At 39.6% G+C, this 18,920-nt stretch overlaps 2 protein-coding genes across 2 annotated transcripts; both read left to right on the top strand.

The window, feature by feature from the left end:
* Window positions 1–352: 352 nt before the first annotated feature.
* On the top strand, window positions 353–6,281 carry LOC114573661 (cell cycle control protein 50A). The gene is made up of 7 exons (XM_028605946.1): window positions 353–696; window positions 2,162–2,281; window positions 2,378–2,485; window positions 3,056–3,143; window positions 3,242–3,385; window positions 4,089–4,295; window positions 5,577–6,281. The coding sequence occupies exons 1-7, from the start codon at window positions 454–456 to the stop codon at window positions 5,768–5,770; spliced, it is 1,104 nt and encodes a 367-aa protein (XP_028461747.1). The 5' UTR covers window positions 353–453; the 3' UTR covers window positions 5,771–6,281.
* Window positions 6,282–13,247: 6,966 nt separating this feature from the next.
* Window positions 13,248–17,855, top strand: LOC114573187 (cytochrome c oxidase subunit 7A2, mitochondrial). The gene is made up of 4 exons (XM_028605190.1): window positions 13,248–13,364; window positions 13,717–13,806; window positions 16,862–16,946; window positions 17,595–17,855. Exons 1-4 carry the CDS (start codon window positions 13,347–13,349, stop codon window positions 17,651–17,653), a joined length of 252 nt encoding a protein of 83 aa, XP_028460991.1. The 5' UTR covers window positions 13,248–13,346; the 3' UTR covers window positions 17,654–17,855.
* Window positions 17,856–18,920: the final 1,065 nt, after the last annotated feature.

Below are 18,920 nucleotides of genomic sequence, written 5' to 3'. Positions count from 1 at the left end.
ATTTAGAAAATGTCGCTTTATGGATATGAAAGTTCTCCTGTAGAATGAGACAATCCTATGTATTGTTTTGGTTTTGTTATAATAGTTAATAATAACATATTTTGCTTCCAGTTTAATTACGTGATTCTTTTGAATATTGAAATAGTTTTCAATTTTCTTCCAGAACTTCTTCAATTTTACAAAATTCACATTTATTGTCATATAAATATTGAAACAAATTTGTTAGTTGGATAAAAATTGTGCAATATTTTAAAATGTAATTCTTTCAGTTGCTCAACTATTTAGTTATGTAACTACATAGTTAAGCTCCATAACTACATAGTGACAAAAAAAAAAAATCCTACATAGTGACGTGACGTGACGTCACCGCGTGGTGCGTTCATATCCTTGTTTGTAAACTTCCTGGTGGAGCTAACGGCGCTAGCAACAACTTGGTGATTTCGGGCAGCGATCATGATGGCGTCTAGTTATAACGCCAAAGACGAAGATGGACATATAACCGTGTCCGGGCCCGGCGGCGGGACTCTGCGCAGCAAGAAGCCCGAGAACACTGCGTTTAAACAGCAGAGACTACCCGCTTGGCAGCCCATCCTCACCGCGGGCACCGTGCTCCCTGCCTTCTTCATCATCGGACTCCTCTTCATTCCCATCGGCATCGGCCTGTTCGTAACGTCCAACAACATCAAGGAGTTTGAGGTAACGTTATATGGCACGCCTGGATTAGCTGTGAAACACACAAGGACGCAGCGACACAATAATATATTCACATTCCCCGTTGAGTTGGCTTGTACAACTCCGACCACTCACGCCAAATTCCATTTAAAAACTGTGCAATTTTTGCTGACCTTGCATATCGGCAGATTTCCACGTCTTCTGTAATTTAACTTCAACATCTTCTGAAACGTCATGTTCCTCCGGTAAATTCGGCACACGTGTGACCAAAAATCAGCTTTCATTTCAATAATAAAATCAACATCTAGCTAGCTAGTCTAACCTATACAACGTTGTGTTGTCAGCTGACTTTTTTTTTTTGCAAAACTTTACAATCATGTTATACATTTTCTGAACAATTCGGCATCATATACAGAGATAAACATTTCCATCCAGGGAACATCTCAACCTTATTGATAAAATAAAAAATATATAAAATTAAAATGGGCACTTAATATATAATGAAAACAAAATACATAAACAATATAATGGCAATATGAAAAGGGAAAGAAGGCTATATAATCACATTTCCTTGAAAAAATCTTGCACTAGATCAGTTATATAAATAGTTTTCTTATTATTAATAATTTGGATAGACTTAAAAAAGTCCATGTCCTTGGCTTCATCTGCTTCATTTTTTCTTTTCGTTCTAGTGTTAACCCTTGCGTTACATTCGACTATGCATCGTCTTATTTTTGGAATTCGTGGTCAATAAACCTCATTTATATGAAATTATACCTAATTCTTGAGTTAAAAAGCAGAAATAGATTTTTTTTTTTAGACTAATATTAAAGTAAGGATAATCGCAGAATGGCATTATGTCCACGTTCAGTCAGGATACTGTTTCTAATTGCGATTATTTTTGATTGATAGCGATATGATTCACGATATTGGAGGGAATGATCATTTTTGTATTGTTATTCTCATTCTTGTTGAAAGATATTAAAATTAAATTGACTATAGTGTGATTTTTTTTTTTTGCAAGGAACCAAACAAAAGATTGTTTTCTTTAGACTGCAGGATACGATTTGTTGGCCGGGACGTCTCTGCAGAACCACGATATTTAATTCAGAATGGTTTAACACAAATATTGGATACAGTGCATTGCAAAAGTGTGTTGATAATGATGTGTAAACAATAAATAAATAAGTATTTTATTTTTTACTTTCATAGGTTACAGGTGCATAGGATTGGCGACAGCGACACAGGATATTTGAACCTGTTTGTTTCAACCTGTAATTGTTTGTCTTCTGTCACTTACAGACACGTTTGCAAACTCTAACTTGAAGCACTAAAATTGATTTTTATTATTTTTATTATTATAATTTTTAGGGGGGCTGAGATGAAATTTGGGTTCCAAAAAAGGGTCTAAAATTGCCACTAGTGCAGCCCTAGTAGCTACTGTTTAGAAAAGTGCCGTGTAGATCCACTTCTTTCTCGGTGTCTACAGGTGGATTACACAGGCGTCGACATGTCCAGTCCCTGTTTCAACTGCTCCCAGAACTTCAGCTGGAACAGCACGAGGCCTTGCACCTGCACCATACCTTTCTACCTGGACCAGCCATATGAGGTGAGCAAAAAACATACTTCCCAATACTTTCTGTAATAAATGTTCCCACAGCCAGTTTGAACAGTGTGTCTTTTATACGTTTATCTTACTCAACAGAGCAACGTCTACGTGTATTACGGCCTCTCCAACTTCTACCAAAACCACAGACGCTACGTCAAGTCGAGAGACGACAGCCAGCTGAATGGAGACGTTAACTCCCTCATGGTAGGGACTCCCTTCCACATGACATCTCTGATAACACACAGGGTTCAAAATATAGCACCATCTCCCAGCCAAATGCTGGTAGAATGCGTTCATGGCTTCAGCTGTCCAATGAAAATTGACCTTTTTTTCACAGCAGACATGTTGACTTGTCATAGTAGGAAAAGCACAGCTGAAATTGATAACCTTAACGATGGCTCAGTTCCATCAAGTGTCCCAGTAAGATATTTCAGTGAGTCAGCATTCAGCCATCATTAACCTGTGCTTTTCCTACTATGACATGTCAACATGTCTGCCGTGAAAGAGGTCTATAAAGGCCTTAAATGCAAAAAAAATAATATTGCCTATATCAGATACACCGATTCGATTGGTGCAGCTCGGCTACAAGGGCATCGTTAATGAGCATCATTACTGAATGCCAGAGGGACTCGCTGAGCAAATTTCAAATTGTGCTCTCGCGAGAACTCTGGATTTCCAGGGTATAAATCACGCTTTAGGCTGATCAATTTCTGTTTACACACATACCTGCAGGTGGTGCCATTTATCTTTTAATCTCCTCCTAATCATTCACAGAGTCCCAGTAAGGAGTGTGAGCCGTACGCTTTTCATGAAAACAAGCCTATTGCTCCGTGTGGGGCCATCGCCAACAGCATGTTCAACGGTGAGCCAGTTTCCTGTCCTGTTGACCCCAAAACCAAAAGCTCGGAGTGTGATTGTGAAGAATTCTTTCTAATCAACTGTCTTCTCCTTTGACGGCAGACACATTGGAGCTGTTTTACAACGACCCCAACGGCACGAGGATCCCGATTCCTCTGAACACTACGGGCATCGCCTGGTGGACCGACAAGCATGTGAAGTTCGGAAACCCCGGAGGCAACCCCAACCTCACAGCCGCTTTTCAAGGTATCGGCAGGAGCCCGTCAGGGTCATCTCTCACCAATATGTTGGAGGGGGAGAAGTGATTTTCTGCAATCAGCTTCAGGATGTCTGTAAAACTAATAAGTCTGCTATTGTCATATAGATAGATAGATAGATAGATAGATACTTTATTGATCCCCAAGGGAAAATTCAAGGTCCCAGTAGCTTAAATACCTCACACATAACATACACGTACATTGTAAACAGGATGATAAAATAACAAATCCACATGAATAATATGGACCATTAAAGAAAAGATACTAAATAAAAAAACAGTGACAGGGCAGGGACTGACCCTGTGAGTCAGTCTGCATGGTAAGGTGCTCTATGAGAGTGTGTGTCATAGTGGTAGTGCAAATAAGTCCAATAGTGCAAGGATAAAGTCCAGAGACCAGCATCAAATGTGGACAATATAAGAGAATAATGTAGGCATAGTAATATAAAAACTATATAGCGCACATGTAAGTATAGCAGCGTAGCACAGCTATTTTTATTCCGGAGCCCATGTTATCCAATCAGTCTATGCGACAGAAAGTCACGTGGTCGTGACAGTCGTTAGCCTATTTTTACAAAAGCGTCTGCTACGGAGCCATAACGTGAGATACAAGGTAATGGTGCCTTTTATACATTGTGTTTCTTTAGATATAAAAATTGGACAAATAGTCTTTTTTTCCTCCTTCTGATTCAGGTACCACGAAGCCGGTGAACTGGCGCAGGCCTGTCTACGAGCTGGACGCTGATCCGGGGAACAACGGCTTCATCAACGAGGACTTCATCGTGTGGATGAGAACGGCCGCCTTGCCGACCTTCCGCAAACTCTACCGCATCATCAACAAGAAGAGCAGCATGGTTCCAACTCTGCCCCGAGGAAACTACACTCTGGAGGTCGTCTACAGTATCCTTTATGTCACTGGTTGGCAAACTTCCATAAATAGCGTTCCCCTTTTGAATTGTGTTTCTAAGCCACGTACCCCCTGACCAGCGCAGATCATTTTTAGTAGAAAAGAAAGTCTATATAAAGAGGAACAACACAACGATGTCAGAGGTAGATATACTAAATAACAGCCCTGTAACTGAATAACATTTAAATGATGATTAAAAAACTTGGAAAAAAACAACAAAAACTTGGAAAAAAGAGGGTAGAAAGAATTAAGGCAACACTAGGTCGACAAGAATGACAAAAAATTTAGAAAAGTGGGGAAAAAAACTATAAATATGCGACAAATTTGGGGCGAAAAAGACAGCACAAAAAAGGAAGGAGAGAAGTACGACAAGAGTAGGACGAAAAAAGTGACAAAAACGTCCAAAAGCAAAAAAGACGGTGGAAGGAAGGAAGGAAGGAAGGAAGGAAGGAAGGAAGGAAGGAAGGAAGGAAGGAAGGAAGGAAGGAAGGAAGGAAGGAAGGAAGGAAGGAAGGAAGGAAGGAAGGAAGGAAGGAAGGAAGGACAGCCTTGTAACTGAATAACATTTAAAAGGCAACAAGAACTTGGAAAAAAAGAGGGTAGAAATAAGGAAGTAAGGCAACAGTAAGTCAACAAGAGTGACAAAAAATGAAAAAAAAGCGGGTGGAAAAACTTGGATAAAAGTGGAAAAAAACCTTTCAATATGTGACAAACTTGGGGGGGGAGACAGTAGAAAAAAGGAAGACGAGGAGGTCAAAAAAAGTGACAAAAACATCCAAAAGCAACAAAAAAAAGACAGTGGAAGGAAGGCAAGAATAGGTCCAATGAAGGCGACAAAAACATCACATTTTTGGTAGAAAAAAGTGTAGTCTGACTTAGCTTTGTAGCAACTCATTTGGCGATGACAAAAGTGACAAAAAATTCAAATAAGCAACAAACTTCGAAAAAAGTGACAAAAACTTTAATTTGATGTACAGTAGAAAAACGTCAGGAAGAAAGGCATGAATAGGTCAAAATAAACGACAAAACCTTCATAAAAAGGTGACAAACTTCAAAAACTTTGAAAAAAGCAACTACAGCTACAACTACAGCTTTGTAACTGAAAAACATTTAGCAAAAAATGTCACGTTACCTCCTGCAGTCCTCCAAAGTACCACTAGGGAGACACTGACCCCCATTTGAGAAACCCTGTTGTACTCCACCCAGCCATTGTTCCTTTGTAGGGGGGTCGGCTTTGCGCCCCACTGTTCCCACCTTTAACCAGTTGAACCCAGATTATCCCGTCCGCAGCTTCGAGGGCAGGAAGCGCGTGATCCTGAGCACCATCTCCTGGATGGGGGGCAAGAACCCGTTCCTGGGCATCGCGTACATCACGGTGGGCTCCGTCTGCTTCTTCCTGGGCGTCGTCCTGCTCATCGTTCACCACAAATGCGGCAACCGAAACAACAGCGCCGACATTTCCAACTGAGGCGGCGGCCTCCAGCTCACCTCCTCCTCCTGCTGCAGTGAGCACATCCGTCAGGGTCAACTTTATCGTCCACAGGCACCACTGGTAGATACATAAAAAAAATAAATAAATGTAATACAACAAATTAACGTCTTCAGTGGCCAAAATATGGGTATTTTAGGGTTTCAAATCGCTTGACGGCAGCTGATTATTTGCCAAAGTGAATGGAAACGTAGCCAAATATTTGATGCCACAGTCGACATCTGAACAGTTTTTAAAAGATCTTCCCTCCTGGTAACATGAGCATGATAAGCACGAGTCTCACCTCTCACTAACGTCTCACCCTATTAACTGCCTTTTTAAAATAAAAAAATCCTAATTCGAGGACTGGGGAAAGTAAGTTTTAATGTGGTAGGTTTTGAGAATTAGACCAACTGTGGAATATGACTGCAGGAAGAGTTTCAAGAGTTTCAATACATAGTCTATAGTTGCATACAAATGATATATTAATACAACACTTTCACGCTGCATGTACAGTGACAGACTGGCCATCTGGAATTTGGGCAAATGCCGGGGCCACTTTTTGATCCCAGTCGGTCACTGTGTATTAGAGCCCGACCGATATATCAGCAGGCCGATATTATTGGCAGGCCGATATTATTGGCTGATATTAGGCATTTTCCAAACTTAACTTCCAAAAAACTAAATAAAAACTGACAAAAACCCCCTCCAACCATGTTCTGAGTGTTGGCGTTGCGTAGTTTGTCCACCAGAGGGCGCTCTACCACCTCCCTGTTGGCAACACTGATTATTATTTTTTTTTTATTTATTTATTAGTTTTTGTTCAAAGGACCTAAAGTTTAATATCTTAAGTTTGTATTTTTATACATTTTATGTATCAGAACTTTAATATATTTTGATGTTCCTCTGTTCTGCTGTGACAATACATACTCATTTTTAAACTGCATTATCAAAATATTTTAGTGAGGACTCATAAATAATCCAAATAACTAATATTAGGGAAATCTGTTTATGTTTTGTTGCACGTTTCTGGATTTAAAAAAAAATATATATATATATCGGCCAATATATTGGAATATTTGTATCAATATCGGCCTTAAAAATCCTTTATCGGTCGGGCTCTACTGTGTATGTCCATTGAAAGTGAATTGGTCACTGCACTGTAAAAGATGAGGGTAAAAATGAGCTGGTTCCAGCTTCTGACATGGAACTATGTGCAGGTTATCTTTAGTCTTTTACCATAGTAAATGAGACGTGGCTGTCGGGGTTTATGGTTTTCTGACATGTGATGAACCAAACCATGAAGCAAGACCGTAACTATCCTTTGAATCGATAAGGAAAATATTGATTAGCTGCAGCTTCAGTTGGGTCTACGAAAAGGAAGCGCTCCACTACAAAGACAGGACAGAAGGGATGATTACAGCAAACGAGTAGAGCATGGGAATAGTCCCATCATTAGAGGCAGGTTTTAATATTTCGTTAAGAGTTAATCTAATTGGATTTGATATTTAGGAGTAGGACACAGAAAGAATAATCTTCGGTAACATTTTACTTTAAGGTATCTACATAAGAGTGACATGACACGGTCATGAACACATGACACGGTCATGAACACATGTACTCCAATCCTAACTCTAACCCTGACCATAACCATAACTTGTCATGACAAAAACCGAATGACGCTGTCTGACAGAAGCGTTTTGTCATAACCGTTTATGACAAGTTCATGACAGTGTCATGTCACTCTTATGTAGACACCTTCAAGTATAACCTAATCTTCTCACATTCGACAGCTTCAGACCACGGAAAAAATGAAGAAATGTATTTAATACTATATCCTGGCATTACAGAGAATGCATTTAATAAGCATTTAGTCCATCACTCTCACAGAACATGTGATTGAGCAGTAATGAGTATATAAAGAAGTCTGGCTACGGCCCTAATGAGATGAATCCTGTGTAGTTGTAGAGTGATTTAATGCTCAGTTGGTATCAGCTACATCAAATTAAAGCCAAACCAGGATCCTTAAATCCTGATTAAAACCTTTTTATAGGATCTCTCTCTCTTGGCTCCAAGCTGGTTACGGTGAGCTGGAGTGTCGTTCTTGAGTCCCGAGTTGCATGCTGGGTAGCTGAGATGTAAATGTGATTTTATTGAGCTTCTCGAGCGGCTCGTCTTTGTGCCTCGTTTTTATTTGTCTGTGACGTCAGCGCAGTATAAAACGCGTTCGAGCAAGTTCCACGTCGGAGGGGAACACAAAATGTTTGGGAGCTCTACATCTGACATGTTTGGGTTATTTGTTTTGTATTTATTTTTAAGAAATGTTTCCATTGTAAAGCTAATATTTGCACGGCAGACCTCAGGGGTTTTTGAGTCTAAAGTGGGATTAAAGTTTGAGTGTGTGTATGTCGAATCCAGAAAATGTACATTGACACGGTGTCGTGGCTTCTTTCACTGTTGTTTACATGCAATAATAATATGAGCACAGCAGCATGATAGAATACTAAAATTAATGCAATACATGTGATTAAATGTCAATGGGTTTTTCCGCTGTTAACAGTGAAGCTAATGCACACAAGTTTTACACCCGAATCCTGCCATCTTCAGCTCTTTTGCAGCTGAGGTTGTACGTTATTAAAATAGATGCTGCATGTTGAAATGTACCAAGTGAAAAATGTATTTTTTTTTTCTTTTAATACATTTCGTCAAGATACGTCGTTACCTGCAGTCATGAGAAGCACTGACATTTCTTTTGATACTCCATCTGTGTTGTGCTGTTGCTTTCAAAGAATAAAGTTGTCAATTTAAATTGAAACGGGTTTCTCTGGCTGATTGTTTCCAGCTTTTGAGTTCTCAGCCTGATGTTCACGATGTTATTATATTTTCCCTTAAATGAGACAATAAGAATTTATTGATTCCCAGGGCAAACTCACAAAATGCACGAAAAAACCAGGCTGAGGGGGAAGAACCTATATTACAAACACAAAAAATAATAGAAGAAAGGGAATCCCAAAGATGTGTACAATACCCTTTGATACATGACAGAAAAATAATTCAATCAGGAGAGACTTTGTTGCAGATATGCAAAGGTGTATTTGTACATATGCATAATATAAAATGTAAAGAGTCTTTGGAGATTAGACTCCATCGTTATAAAATATTTTTTTATAAAGGGGTAGAGAAGCCAAGACATATTATTATTCTTCCAAAAAGTCCTGCAAATTGTGACTATCAAAAGTAGGGCTGCACATTGAAATGTACCATCTAGTGTCTTGGCTGACCCTACCAGAAAGAAGGCGTTTTCATTGGTTACAATTTATTTTTAAATTTATTTATATGGACTATCCTTCTTATTTAAAACAAAATCTAATCTTTTTTAGCTCATTTTATAACTTGCAACACAATAACCAAATTTATTTTCTCATTCCTCAAATCAATAAAGAAATAGGAAGATATGCATTTCAACATAGCACCTTATGAGTGGAATAAACTTCCAATTTCAATTCGCTCTTTGACTTCCTTTCCAATGTTTAAAAATGCCCTTGCTCAACATCTTCAGAATACATGCAATTGTTTTTAATTTTTGAGATCTATGTGCTGGTTTGAGTGCAAAGGTCAGGACAGATGCTGGAGCATTATTGGTGGCCACTACTTCACTACTGCTCTAGAGTGGTTACCACTGATAGAGTTGATACCCTTAAACGGGACTAAATGAAACCTATTTTAAGCATGGTGCATTTATCCCTTACATTTACATTTATGTGTGCATACGTGTTTACTGGTGTCTAGATGTGTGTTTTGGTACATACATATTTCATGTGTTTACTTTGTTGAGGGATGAGTGAGCAACCTTTGGAGAGTCTTGTATGAGTGAATGTCTTGTTTGTATGAGTTATGTATTATATATTTCTGCACTTACCATTATTGTAAATTAAGTTGTTTTTTATTGTTGTTTTTTTGTTTTGTTTTTATGTTTGACTGCCGCTGTAAGGTAAATGTCAATTTCTGTACCTGGACTCGAGGACCCCCTCAAAAACGAGATGGTTAATCTCAAGGGGTTATTCCTCTTCAATAAATAAATGTCAATAATAATAATAATATTTAATCAAATTTTAATCACGATTTTGGCTTCCCACGATCAAATTCACGTGATCGAGCGATATTTCAAATGATTCATTCAGTATATAGAATGCTCTGTATCAAAGTTTTTTGTTGTTCAAAGCTCTGTAAACCACTGTCAGAGTTGTTCCCTGCACCGCGTGGCTTAGTTTCTAGATGTTGACAGACAGTCACAGAGGAGAGGACAGAGTAACGTGAGGAAAATTCCACAACAGATACCAGTTTACCAGGAAACGCAACATTTTGTCCCGTCCGTTTAGTTTTTCAGACAACAGCAGTGGCCATAGTTCTAGTTTGAGTCTTTTAGATCATAGCTTTAGCAGCAGACTGTTGGACGTCCCGCTGCTGGAATCATCTACAGTGAAATACAGTCACACTGTGGCAGAGGAAAAGGGGTGGCGAAAAGTCTTGGCAGGGTGGCACTGGAAGACGGTACACGGAAACCCCCATATGTAAATGGCTTGTGTGGCAAATAGAGGAAAAACTGTAAAACTGTATAATGAAGGAATAAAAGTGACCGAAAACCAAATTCTGGTCCGACCCAAATGGCCAGACTTAATCTGACTCCAGTTCTATGGTCACTATAACCCACACCTTTTGTGTTCGTTGTCTGGTAGATCAATAAAACTCAGGATTCAAAATAAGACTCCAGATTCGTCCAGTTAAAGTTAATAACAAGCTTTAGTGAATGATATTGCAAAATACAATAAACTTGTGCACAAGGATCAGATTACGTCAAGACAAAATAGCCTATCACTAAAAACCTAGAAAACAGACAGAGATCCTCCAGCATCTGATGCCGGCTAACCCAGAACTTTCACTTTTTATCCATTCTCTCTGCTCCATCCGTGGTGCTGTTCTCAGCAGGATGTAGTCCCGATCTTCTGGCTCCAGCCGGCTAACGATATGTAACACACCGTATGAAAACATGACCCTGAGTTCTCTCATTCTCAGCTCAACAGAGCTTTGTGTCACAATTCACGCGCTTGCAAAACACTGACCATTGTTGCCTCGTTCCCCCCCTGATCAGAGAAGAGCTTTTTTCTCAGGCAATAATCTCAGACTCCCTTTATGTTAAATCACTGTAAAACCAGATGGCCTCTCATAACCCTGGGAAACAAGGCAGCAAGGTCAGCATCATGATCTCTACAAACCTGTTACTCTTACTCTCACAAATATATTCTAACAATAACATAATTCTATCATTTGTTTGACCTTTTGGTTGATCATAATTACTGATATAGTAAGACAAATAGAATAGAATCAGTAATTATGATCAAACAAAAGGTCAAACAAAAGAAACCTCACACATCCACATAATTAGATAATCTATTTATATACTGTATGTACATATTTACATATCTAACCCTATAACATATACAACAGAATAGAAATAGCTAAAAATTGACATGACATGTTTGTGAATTGTCCTTCACATGAGGAGCAAGATCCCGCGGATCCACGCGACTACAAAGGCGAAGTGTGGCTCCCCGTGTGAAAAGCCCTTTATTCCCACTATGGGGAAATTCTCACTGTTGCAGCAGCGAGGGATAGCTTCATATTTCAGGTAAGGTTCTTGCCCCCCCAACCCCCACACACACACACACAAAAACTCCTGTGGCGATGTCAGAAAACTGAAACTAGTCCTCACAACTATATAACAACTACTACTAATACACACAAACACTAGCTACACAAATAATCTTTTAAAATAAATGCATAAAGATGACGCCATGTTTGTTGGTGTGACAGCCCTGGGCCTGTCCTACATGTGTACTGTGGTTGGTCTTGTTAACTTGCAGGTGTAGCGGAGGCGATAATGAGATGACTGGGATCACCTGGACGGTCCCCCCCAGACTATTTAACCCCGCCTGCACCGAGACCAGGAGGCCGCATTCTCCCGACTGCGCACCAACCCGTTTTCTCTCCGTTTGAGTTTTCCCTTTGTTAACTACTGACAACGTGCACCTCCCATTCTCCACTACATCCATACACCTTCATTCATCACTGATACTGACCATCACACCTTATGGTTCTCTTGTTTGCATCATTATTTAATAAATGTCACTTTATTATTGTCACGTTGCTGTGCATCTCCCTCTTTTGTTGTGGCCTGTGAGCCGGTCGTAACAAGTTGGGGGCTTGTTTGCCTTGAGTTTAACACCAGGACCTTGTTTGTGGTTTTAATTAATCCTAGTTAATTTCTGTTGCTGTTGACGCAATTTGGTTTAGTTGAGCTAGTCTATTGTTGTTTAAAGGAATACTCCACCGTTTGTTGAAATAGTTCTTATCATGGTCTCCCCTGGCTGTAGATAGGTGGGCCAATGCATTTTTTTGTCTCAGTGCCAGTAATTAGGTAGTGTTTTTTTGTCTTTTGTTTGCTCACTGTTACTCACAACATGCTAACCGGCAACATAGGATTCCATTCACTACGCTAAGCTAACTAGCGGCGTCGCTGCTGATGTTGCACCGGACTAAAACGATGCATGCACAAAAAATACGTTGGCCCGCCTATCTACAACTAGGGGAGACCGTGATAAGAACTATTTCAACAAACAGTGTTACCAACATAGGTGATAGACAGATAGTTCATCCAATCAGCTAACCAGTATTTCCGCCCCTTCCCAAAAGTTCTCCAACGGAAAGTTCCCAGATGGATATGCCGAGCAAATGCGAAGCAATCCATCTGGCGGAGTCAGGTTAACATGTTGGTCATCCAAAGAAAATAATTAAATTAACAACACAGGAGCATTTCTTTCAGGGACATTTTGCAGGTTTACTACGAGTCTCGTGTAGCTTTAGACTTTTGAGACCAAACAGGTTTATTTAGTGTCACAGAGCCTTTGAAACACAGCTGCTATTCAAAGTTTTATGAAGAAGAAATGCTTTAGAACAGTGGTTCTCAAACTTTTTTCAATGATGTACCTCCCTTTGAAATATTTGTTAGCCAAGTACCCCCTGACAAGTGCAAAGCATTTTTGGTAGAAAAGAAGTCTATATAAAGAGGTACATTACAGCTCTGCACCATTAGTGTCTGATTTACCTAACAAGCTTGTAACTGAACACACTTAAATGTTACTTCAAATGTTTAGAATCCATGACTAAATTAATTTATGAATTATGCATGACTATATATTTGAGTAGTAGTATTTTGATTAACATTTAAAAAAGGAATCTTACGTACCCCCTACAGTACTCCAAAGTACCCCTTTGAGAAACACTGCTTTAGAATATACAGAATATACAGTGGTTATTGTCAAATCAGCTACAAACTTGAATTATTATCAGACCAGATTTGGGCCACTTTTGCCTGCAGTCTGAACGTAGCCTTTGAGACGGTAGGTGGCAGCAGAGTGAGCAGCATAAGTGACGAAGAAGAAGAAGAAGCTGAAGCGGAAGTAGAATCTTCTCGTGCCCTTGTGTATGTAAGAAAAGCCACTGCAGACGGACTGTCAAGATGAACAGACACGTATTTGTAAGTGTATTTTCTACTTAATGCCTGCGTTTCCATTGTAGACATATCATACAACTAAATGGGCACATATACGATCTAAAAATAAGTGACGAAAAGCAAAGTGTGGCTACATTTAGCTACAGACTGTTGGCTAGGGGTCAAAGACTGGAAACGTTAAGATGCCGCCGGCCGGAAGAGTTAGCATTAGCTTAGCTTCCGTGGTAGTTAGGAGCGTTCTCTCGCCTTTAAGTCGGTTGCATTTCCATGTAAACGTGATGTAACCTTAAACTTGTCCGGACGCGGGTTCAGTCCGGTGTATTGAGCCCGTGTCCTCGCTGGTCTCTTGACTTTGCTGGTTTGTTGCTGTTTCCAGGCGCTCCAGCAGGTGGCGCGGCGGACCATCTCCAGCTCCGTCCGCCGGCAGGTCGACAACAAAGTCCCGCAGAAACAGAAGATGTTTCAGGTACGACCGTACACTGCTTACTTACACATTTGCTACAATATAAGACTCTCTTTTATCATGTAACTTCCCCCTTTTGTATGACATATGACTAGATGCACACTTGCAGTGAATACACCCACGCTAAAGTTGACTAAAAAGAGGAATAAAAAAATCATCTTTTGGAAATCTATCTTAATTCCTTAATTTAAAAAAATGAGGAAAAATCCAACATTTAAGGACACCAATTTTCTTTGTGAATGAATAATGTATCGTAAATAAATAAATGAAGGTTCTTACTTAAAATACAGGGGACATAGGTCACTACACCCTTATGTTAAATTCCCATAGAGGCAGGCAGATTTTTATTTTTTAAAGGCCAGTTATTTCATGGATCCAGGATACTATTCATCCTGATAAAGTTCCCTTGGCCTTTGGAATTAAAATAGCCCCACATCATCACATACCCTTCACCATACCTAAAAAATCATAGATCCAACAGATCCTGTAGGTAACCGGCTCCATCTAGACTAGATGGAGCCGGTTACCTGCAGGATCTGTGCTAAGCTAAGCTAATGCTGGGGGCATCACACAGCGTTGCAGCACACACGGAGATGAGAAGGGTATGTATCGACTTGTCTAACTCTGGGGTTACAGTAAATAAGCTAAAGTCTCAATAACTCGGCGTGTTCCTTTTTTAAATGATTTATTAAAAATCTAATAACTATATATAACTAACTTCTTCCACCAGTACATTGCTGTTATATGACAATCAGATGAGAGAAGGTCATTTTACAAAAACTATGACTGCGATACAAGGTTTACCAGTTTTAAGTAAACGCAACATTTAGTCCCGTCTGTGTTTTTTCGACAACAGCAGTGACCAAGTGTTAGTTTGTGTCTTTTAGCTCATATCCTTAGTGGCCGACAGCTGTACATCCCTCTGTTGGAATCCTCTCCAGTGAAATGCAGTCATACTTTTACACCGTTTAGCTGTCCGATTTTAACCGTGTTGAATCCAGCTACTAGCTAACGGTAGGCTACCGTTACCTGCTGCAAGTGTAACGTTAGTGTGGGGTCAGCCCTATGGTCCAACATTTCTAAGAATTTTTTTTTTTTCACTGAAAATTAGGCCCTATGTTCCCACATTTCTAAGATTTTTCTTAAAATTAGGCCCTATCTTAGGGTTACATTCTATCTGTAGTCCATTGCTACTGGATAATAGGTTTGGGAGGTAATAGGTTTTCTCCCAAATTGGGAGAAAGGGGGCAAAAAAAATCTGATACAAATGTATGAAAAAGGAAATGTGGGAACATAGGGCCTAATTTTGGAAAAATATCTTAGAACTGTGGGAACGTAGGGCCCAACTATGATCTAAACAGGGTGAAAACAGACTGCTCAAAAGTTATTATTTTTGATGTAGTGTGGGATTTACCAAATAATTGAAGCCTTTTTTTTTTTTTTTTTTTCAGGATCAAACTTAAGTGGTACACTACTGCCACAGAGCGATTAAGCCTTCGTCTCATGGCTGTGAGAGTTAAGAGAAATGTTGCGTCCTATAGCCCCTAACAAGTCCAAATAAAGGACTTCAAAGTTGTCTTGAAAGGTCTTGAATCCCACAGGGAATAAATAAGAACACGCACGAAGACTAAAAGCAGACATGTTTAATTACTTTTTCCTTTGACGAGGTCAAGTAGCAAATACTTCCTCTTTCTTTGGCAGCAACGTACGGTCGGCGGAGATCAAACCTTGAAAATATGTTGCAAAAAAAATCAAACACTGCAAGAATATCCCCCTACAACAGTTTTCCTGTTCGTTTTGACTATTTATGGCTGTTTTTGTTTTTTTTGCCACTTCATGCTACAGTTCTCCAGACAGGAAGGGGTTTGAAGGTTCCTCTATATGATAAAGTATAAGCACTGTAGACACATACATGATTGTAAATGACGCATGTTTTCATTCCTTTAGCATTGGTTCTTGTCATGAAGCCCTGAAATCCTTTTTAGCTCCAAAGATAAGTAGCCAGTATGTGAAAGCAATCTCACTGGGTGGAGTACTAATTATGCATTGTATACTGTGTATGTGCCTAAATGCAGTATCTTTTGAGCTTGTCAGTACTTAGGATCGTAGGAATTCATGTTGAGAGAGGCTTGGAAGTAGATCATAGTTTCTGACGCTGCTCAGTGTCATCACTGCTTGCGTAAAATAAAGAACTTTTATAGATGATTTAACCGGCTACTGAAGTGGATAGTAGACTAAACAATCTAGTTTCATGGCTGGTTTGTTCTCCGGCACTTGTAGTGACTGCTGGAACATGCTTTTTAAACCTGCATTAACAGCTGCTGCAGTGATTTGAATCCAGCCTGCATGAACTGTAAAGACTAAACACTGCACATGCTTTTCATTTTTTCCATTTCATTTTTACCAAAAGGTCAGTCTATTCGTTTTAAGAGTATTAAATATATGTTGAATCAATTTGACACTCCGACCTGTACTCATCTGCAGTAAATTATCACAAATAAGTGCACATTTCTATTTATTTGGACTTGATGATTTTAAATGCAGTGTTACACTTACACACACAAACCGCAATGTTTACAGATGCTGTGTCATTAAATATTCCTTCTCCTGTTGACTACAGTTGGAACAAATTGCATTACTTGAAAATTTATGCTAACTGATATTTAGTGATGCAGCGCCAGGATAATAAAATAAGTAATTTCACCTCTGTGATTGATTCTAACCTCAACTTTTTATCCAAAAACAGGGAAACTTTTACATTTGACACAAAACTGACAGTGAAAAGTCTTTTGAAGTTCGTTCACATTTGATGTCTGCTATGCTTTTTGTTGCTCATTTTCCTCAAACTTCTGACATTTTGACATGTTTTATCATTTAAAAAAAAGAGGCAACGTGGCTCAAACATCCTTTACTCTGTGGACATTCAGCCAAAGGGGTTTTCTTTCTGTTTGGGTGTGATGTTGAGGGGAGAAAAGAGAAGAAGTTAAAACATTTATACATTAATTTTGAACGGTGCTTATTAAATACTAAAGTTTTGCAACCTGTGTCTCATTTGCAGGAGGATAATGGGATGCCGGTTCATTTAAAAGGAGGCACTAGCGACGCTCTGCTGTACAGAACAACGATGGCTCTCACTATCCTGGGTGAGAGAAAGGTTTACTTAGAATTTCTCTAAAAGTTAGAGCTGGAAACGTTGACACCCAGGTAAAAGTGAGAATGAAGGTGACCTAGCACCCAGGTGATGATAGTTTTCAGGGCTGCAGTCTGCTCTGCAGTGGCTCTTTTCTGCTAGAGGGACTTAATGACCTGTAATTTAACACATATTCATCGTCTGGTTGTGCTTTTGTACAAACTGTTCGAGTTGCTGGCACTAAGTTTCAGCACTGCTCAAGAGGTGACACTGAATCTACGTGGCAAACGCTGCAATTAACAGAGCAGGAAGTGTGTTTAGATAAGCACCGCATGAATTGAGTTTCAATATGCAGGTGAGGATTTTATGCAGATTACAAGACTTTGCTGCTGCAATGCATTTTTTTCATGTGTAGTTTGTGTGTGCAGTTTGGTAAACTGAGGAAGGAGGCACCTCAATAATGTAAAGTCACAGTAAAAAGGACAACGGTGTCTTTTACCTTCAGTAATGTGACGTATTATCTTTATCCTACTTATGAGCTGTTATTTAATTAAAATGTGTGCCATGAAACCAAAAGTTATTTAATCTGCAAGTCAAACTACCTTTTTTAATCTACCTGTTGAACATCCGGTGCTTCTAACGTGGCCTGTTTTCCTTCCAGGAGCTGGATATGTTGTGTATGAACTTGTGAAGGCAGCGTTCCCTCAGAAGAAGGACTAATCACTCGACTGCTTACAGCTGTTTACTTCAATTTAAAAAATCGGCCAGCCGCTCTATATTGTGTAAAAAAGATGCTAATCCTCCGTCTGTGGCGGGCTGTGTGTCTCCTGTCATGATGGGATACGTTTCACGTTCATGGGATCAATATTTATTTCTTGTACTCTCTCTGGTGACCTGAGGATCAATAAAAAAAAATGCCTCTCATGAAAAAAAGTGTTTTTTTTTTTTTTTTATTATATTTAATCTTTGCACACAAAAAAAACTAGCAACTGCACATTTCCAAAAAAGCCACACTAACTTTTCCTGGGTAAGTAAGTAAAGCACCTTTTCATAGATAAAAATCGCAAAGTGCTTCACATTAAAATGTAATGCAACAAATTTAAAATACAAGAAAGATTTAAATGCAAATAGAAAACCTAACAAACAACCATCAAACCCCTTTGGCTAACTAAAAGCCTGCTTGAATAGCAGAGGCTTCAATTGCTTTTTAAAAGATTTGACAGAATAGAACGTAGAAAGGGAGACAAGCCCTTCCACAGCCTAGGAGCCACTGCTTGGAATGATCGATCCGCTTGGCGGGGAACCTCTAACAGCCTCTGACCTGATGACCTCGGACTAGGCTGGGAGGATGAAGCGGAGTCAAGTCAGAGATGTAGGGAGGAACTTTGACTGGGCACTGTGGGAGCGTTCAGATTCCATCACTAGAGGGCAGTGTTTACAAGGAAATCAACAGTCTGGATCTCGCAGGAAGAAATCTTCATAATTAGGGTTCAGAGATTAATGCTTTTGACAACTTAAGTTGTCCACGTGACCTTTGCTGCTCCTGTACAGAAACTAGAGATAAGGCTTATGTAATTTAAATGCTTCATTTGGTAAATACCTCATGTTAAAGTGCAGTTTGTGCCTTGGGTGGATTCTTCCCTGGAGTCTGTTTAAATGGAAGTCAGAGTGCAGAAGGAGACAGCCCTGGGCCTGTTCTATCAGTCCACACCCACCACAGATCATTAACGCTTTAGAGACACCGGATGAGCAGCAGCACTCAGGAATCTGCTGTGTAATCTGACGGGCTTGTGATTGGACGAGATGGTCTGATACCTGCAACCAATAGCCAACCATCTGATGATTTTGATGACACTAAGCGCATGTTATGTGAAATGTAATAGACCTTTTTTACAGCAGACGTGTCATAGTAGGAAAAGCACAGGTGTATTAAAAACCATTACTGATGGCTGCATTCCACTTAGGAGAGGTCCTGGTATTGTGCATG

Source organism: Perca flavescens, chromosome 18 (assembly GCF_004354835.1).
Source record: "Perca flavescens isolate YP-PL-M2 chromosome 18, PFLA_1.0, whole genome shotgun sequence".
Taxonomy (NCBI): domain Eukaryota; kingdom Metazoa; phylum Chordata; class Actinopteri; order Perciformes; family Percidae; genus Perca; species Perca flavescens.
Note: the sequence above shows the minus strand (reverse complement) of the source record. Positions and strands in the feature narration are given on the sequence as shown.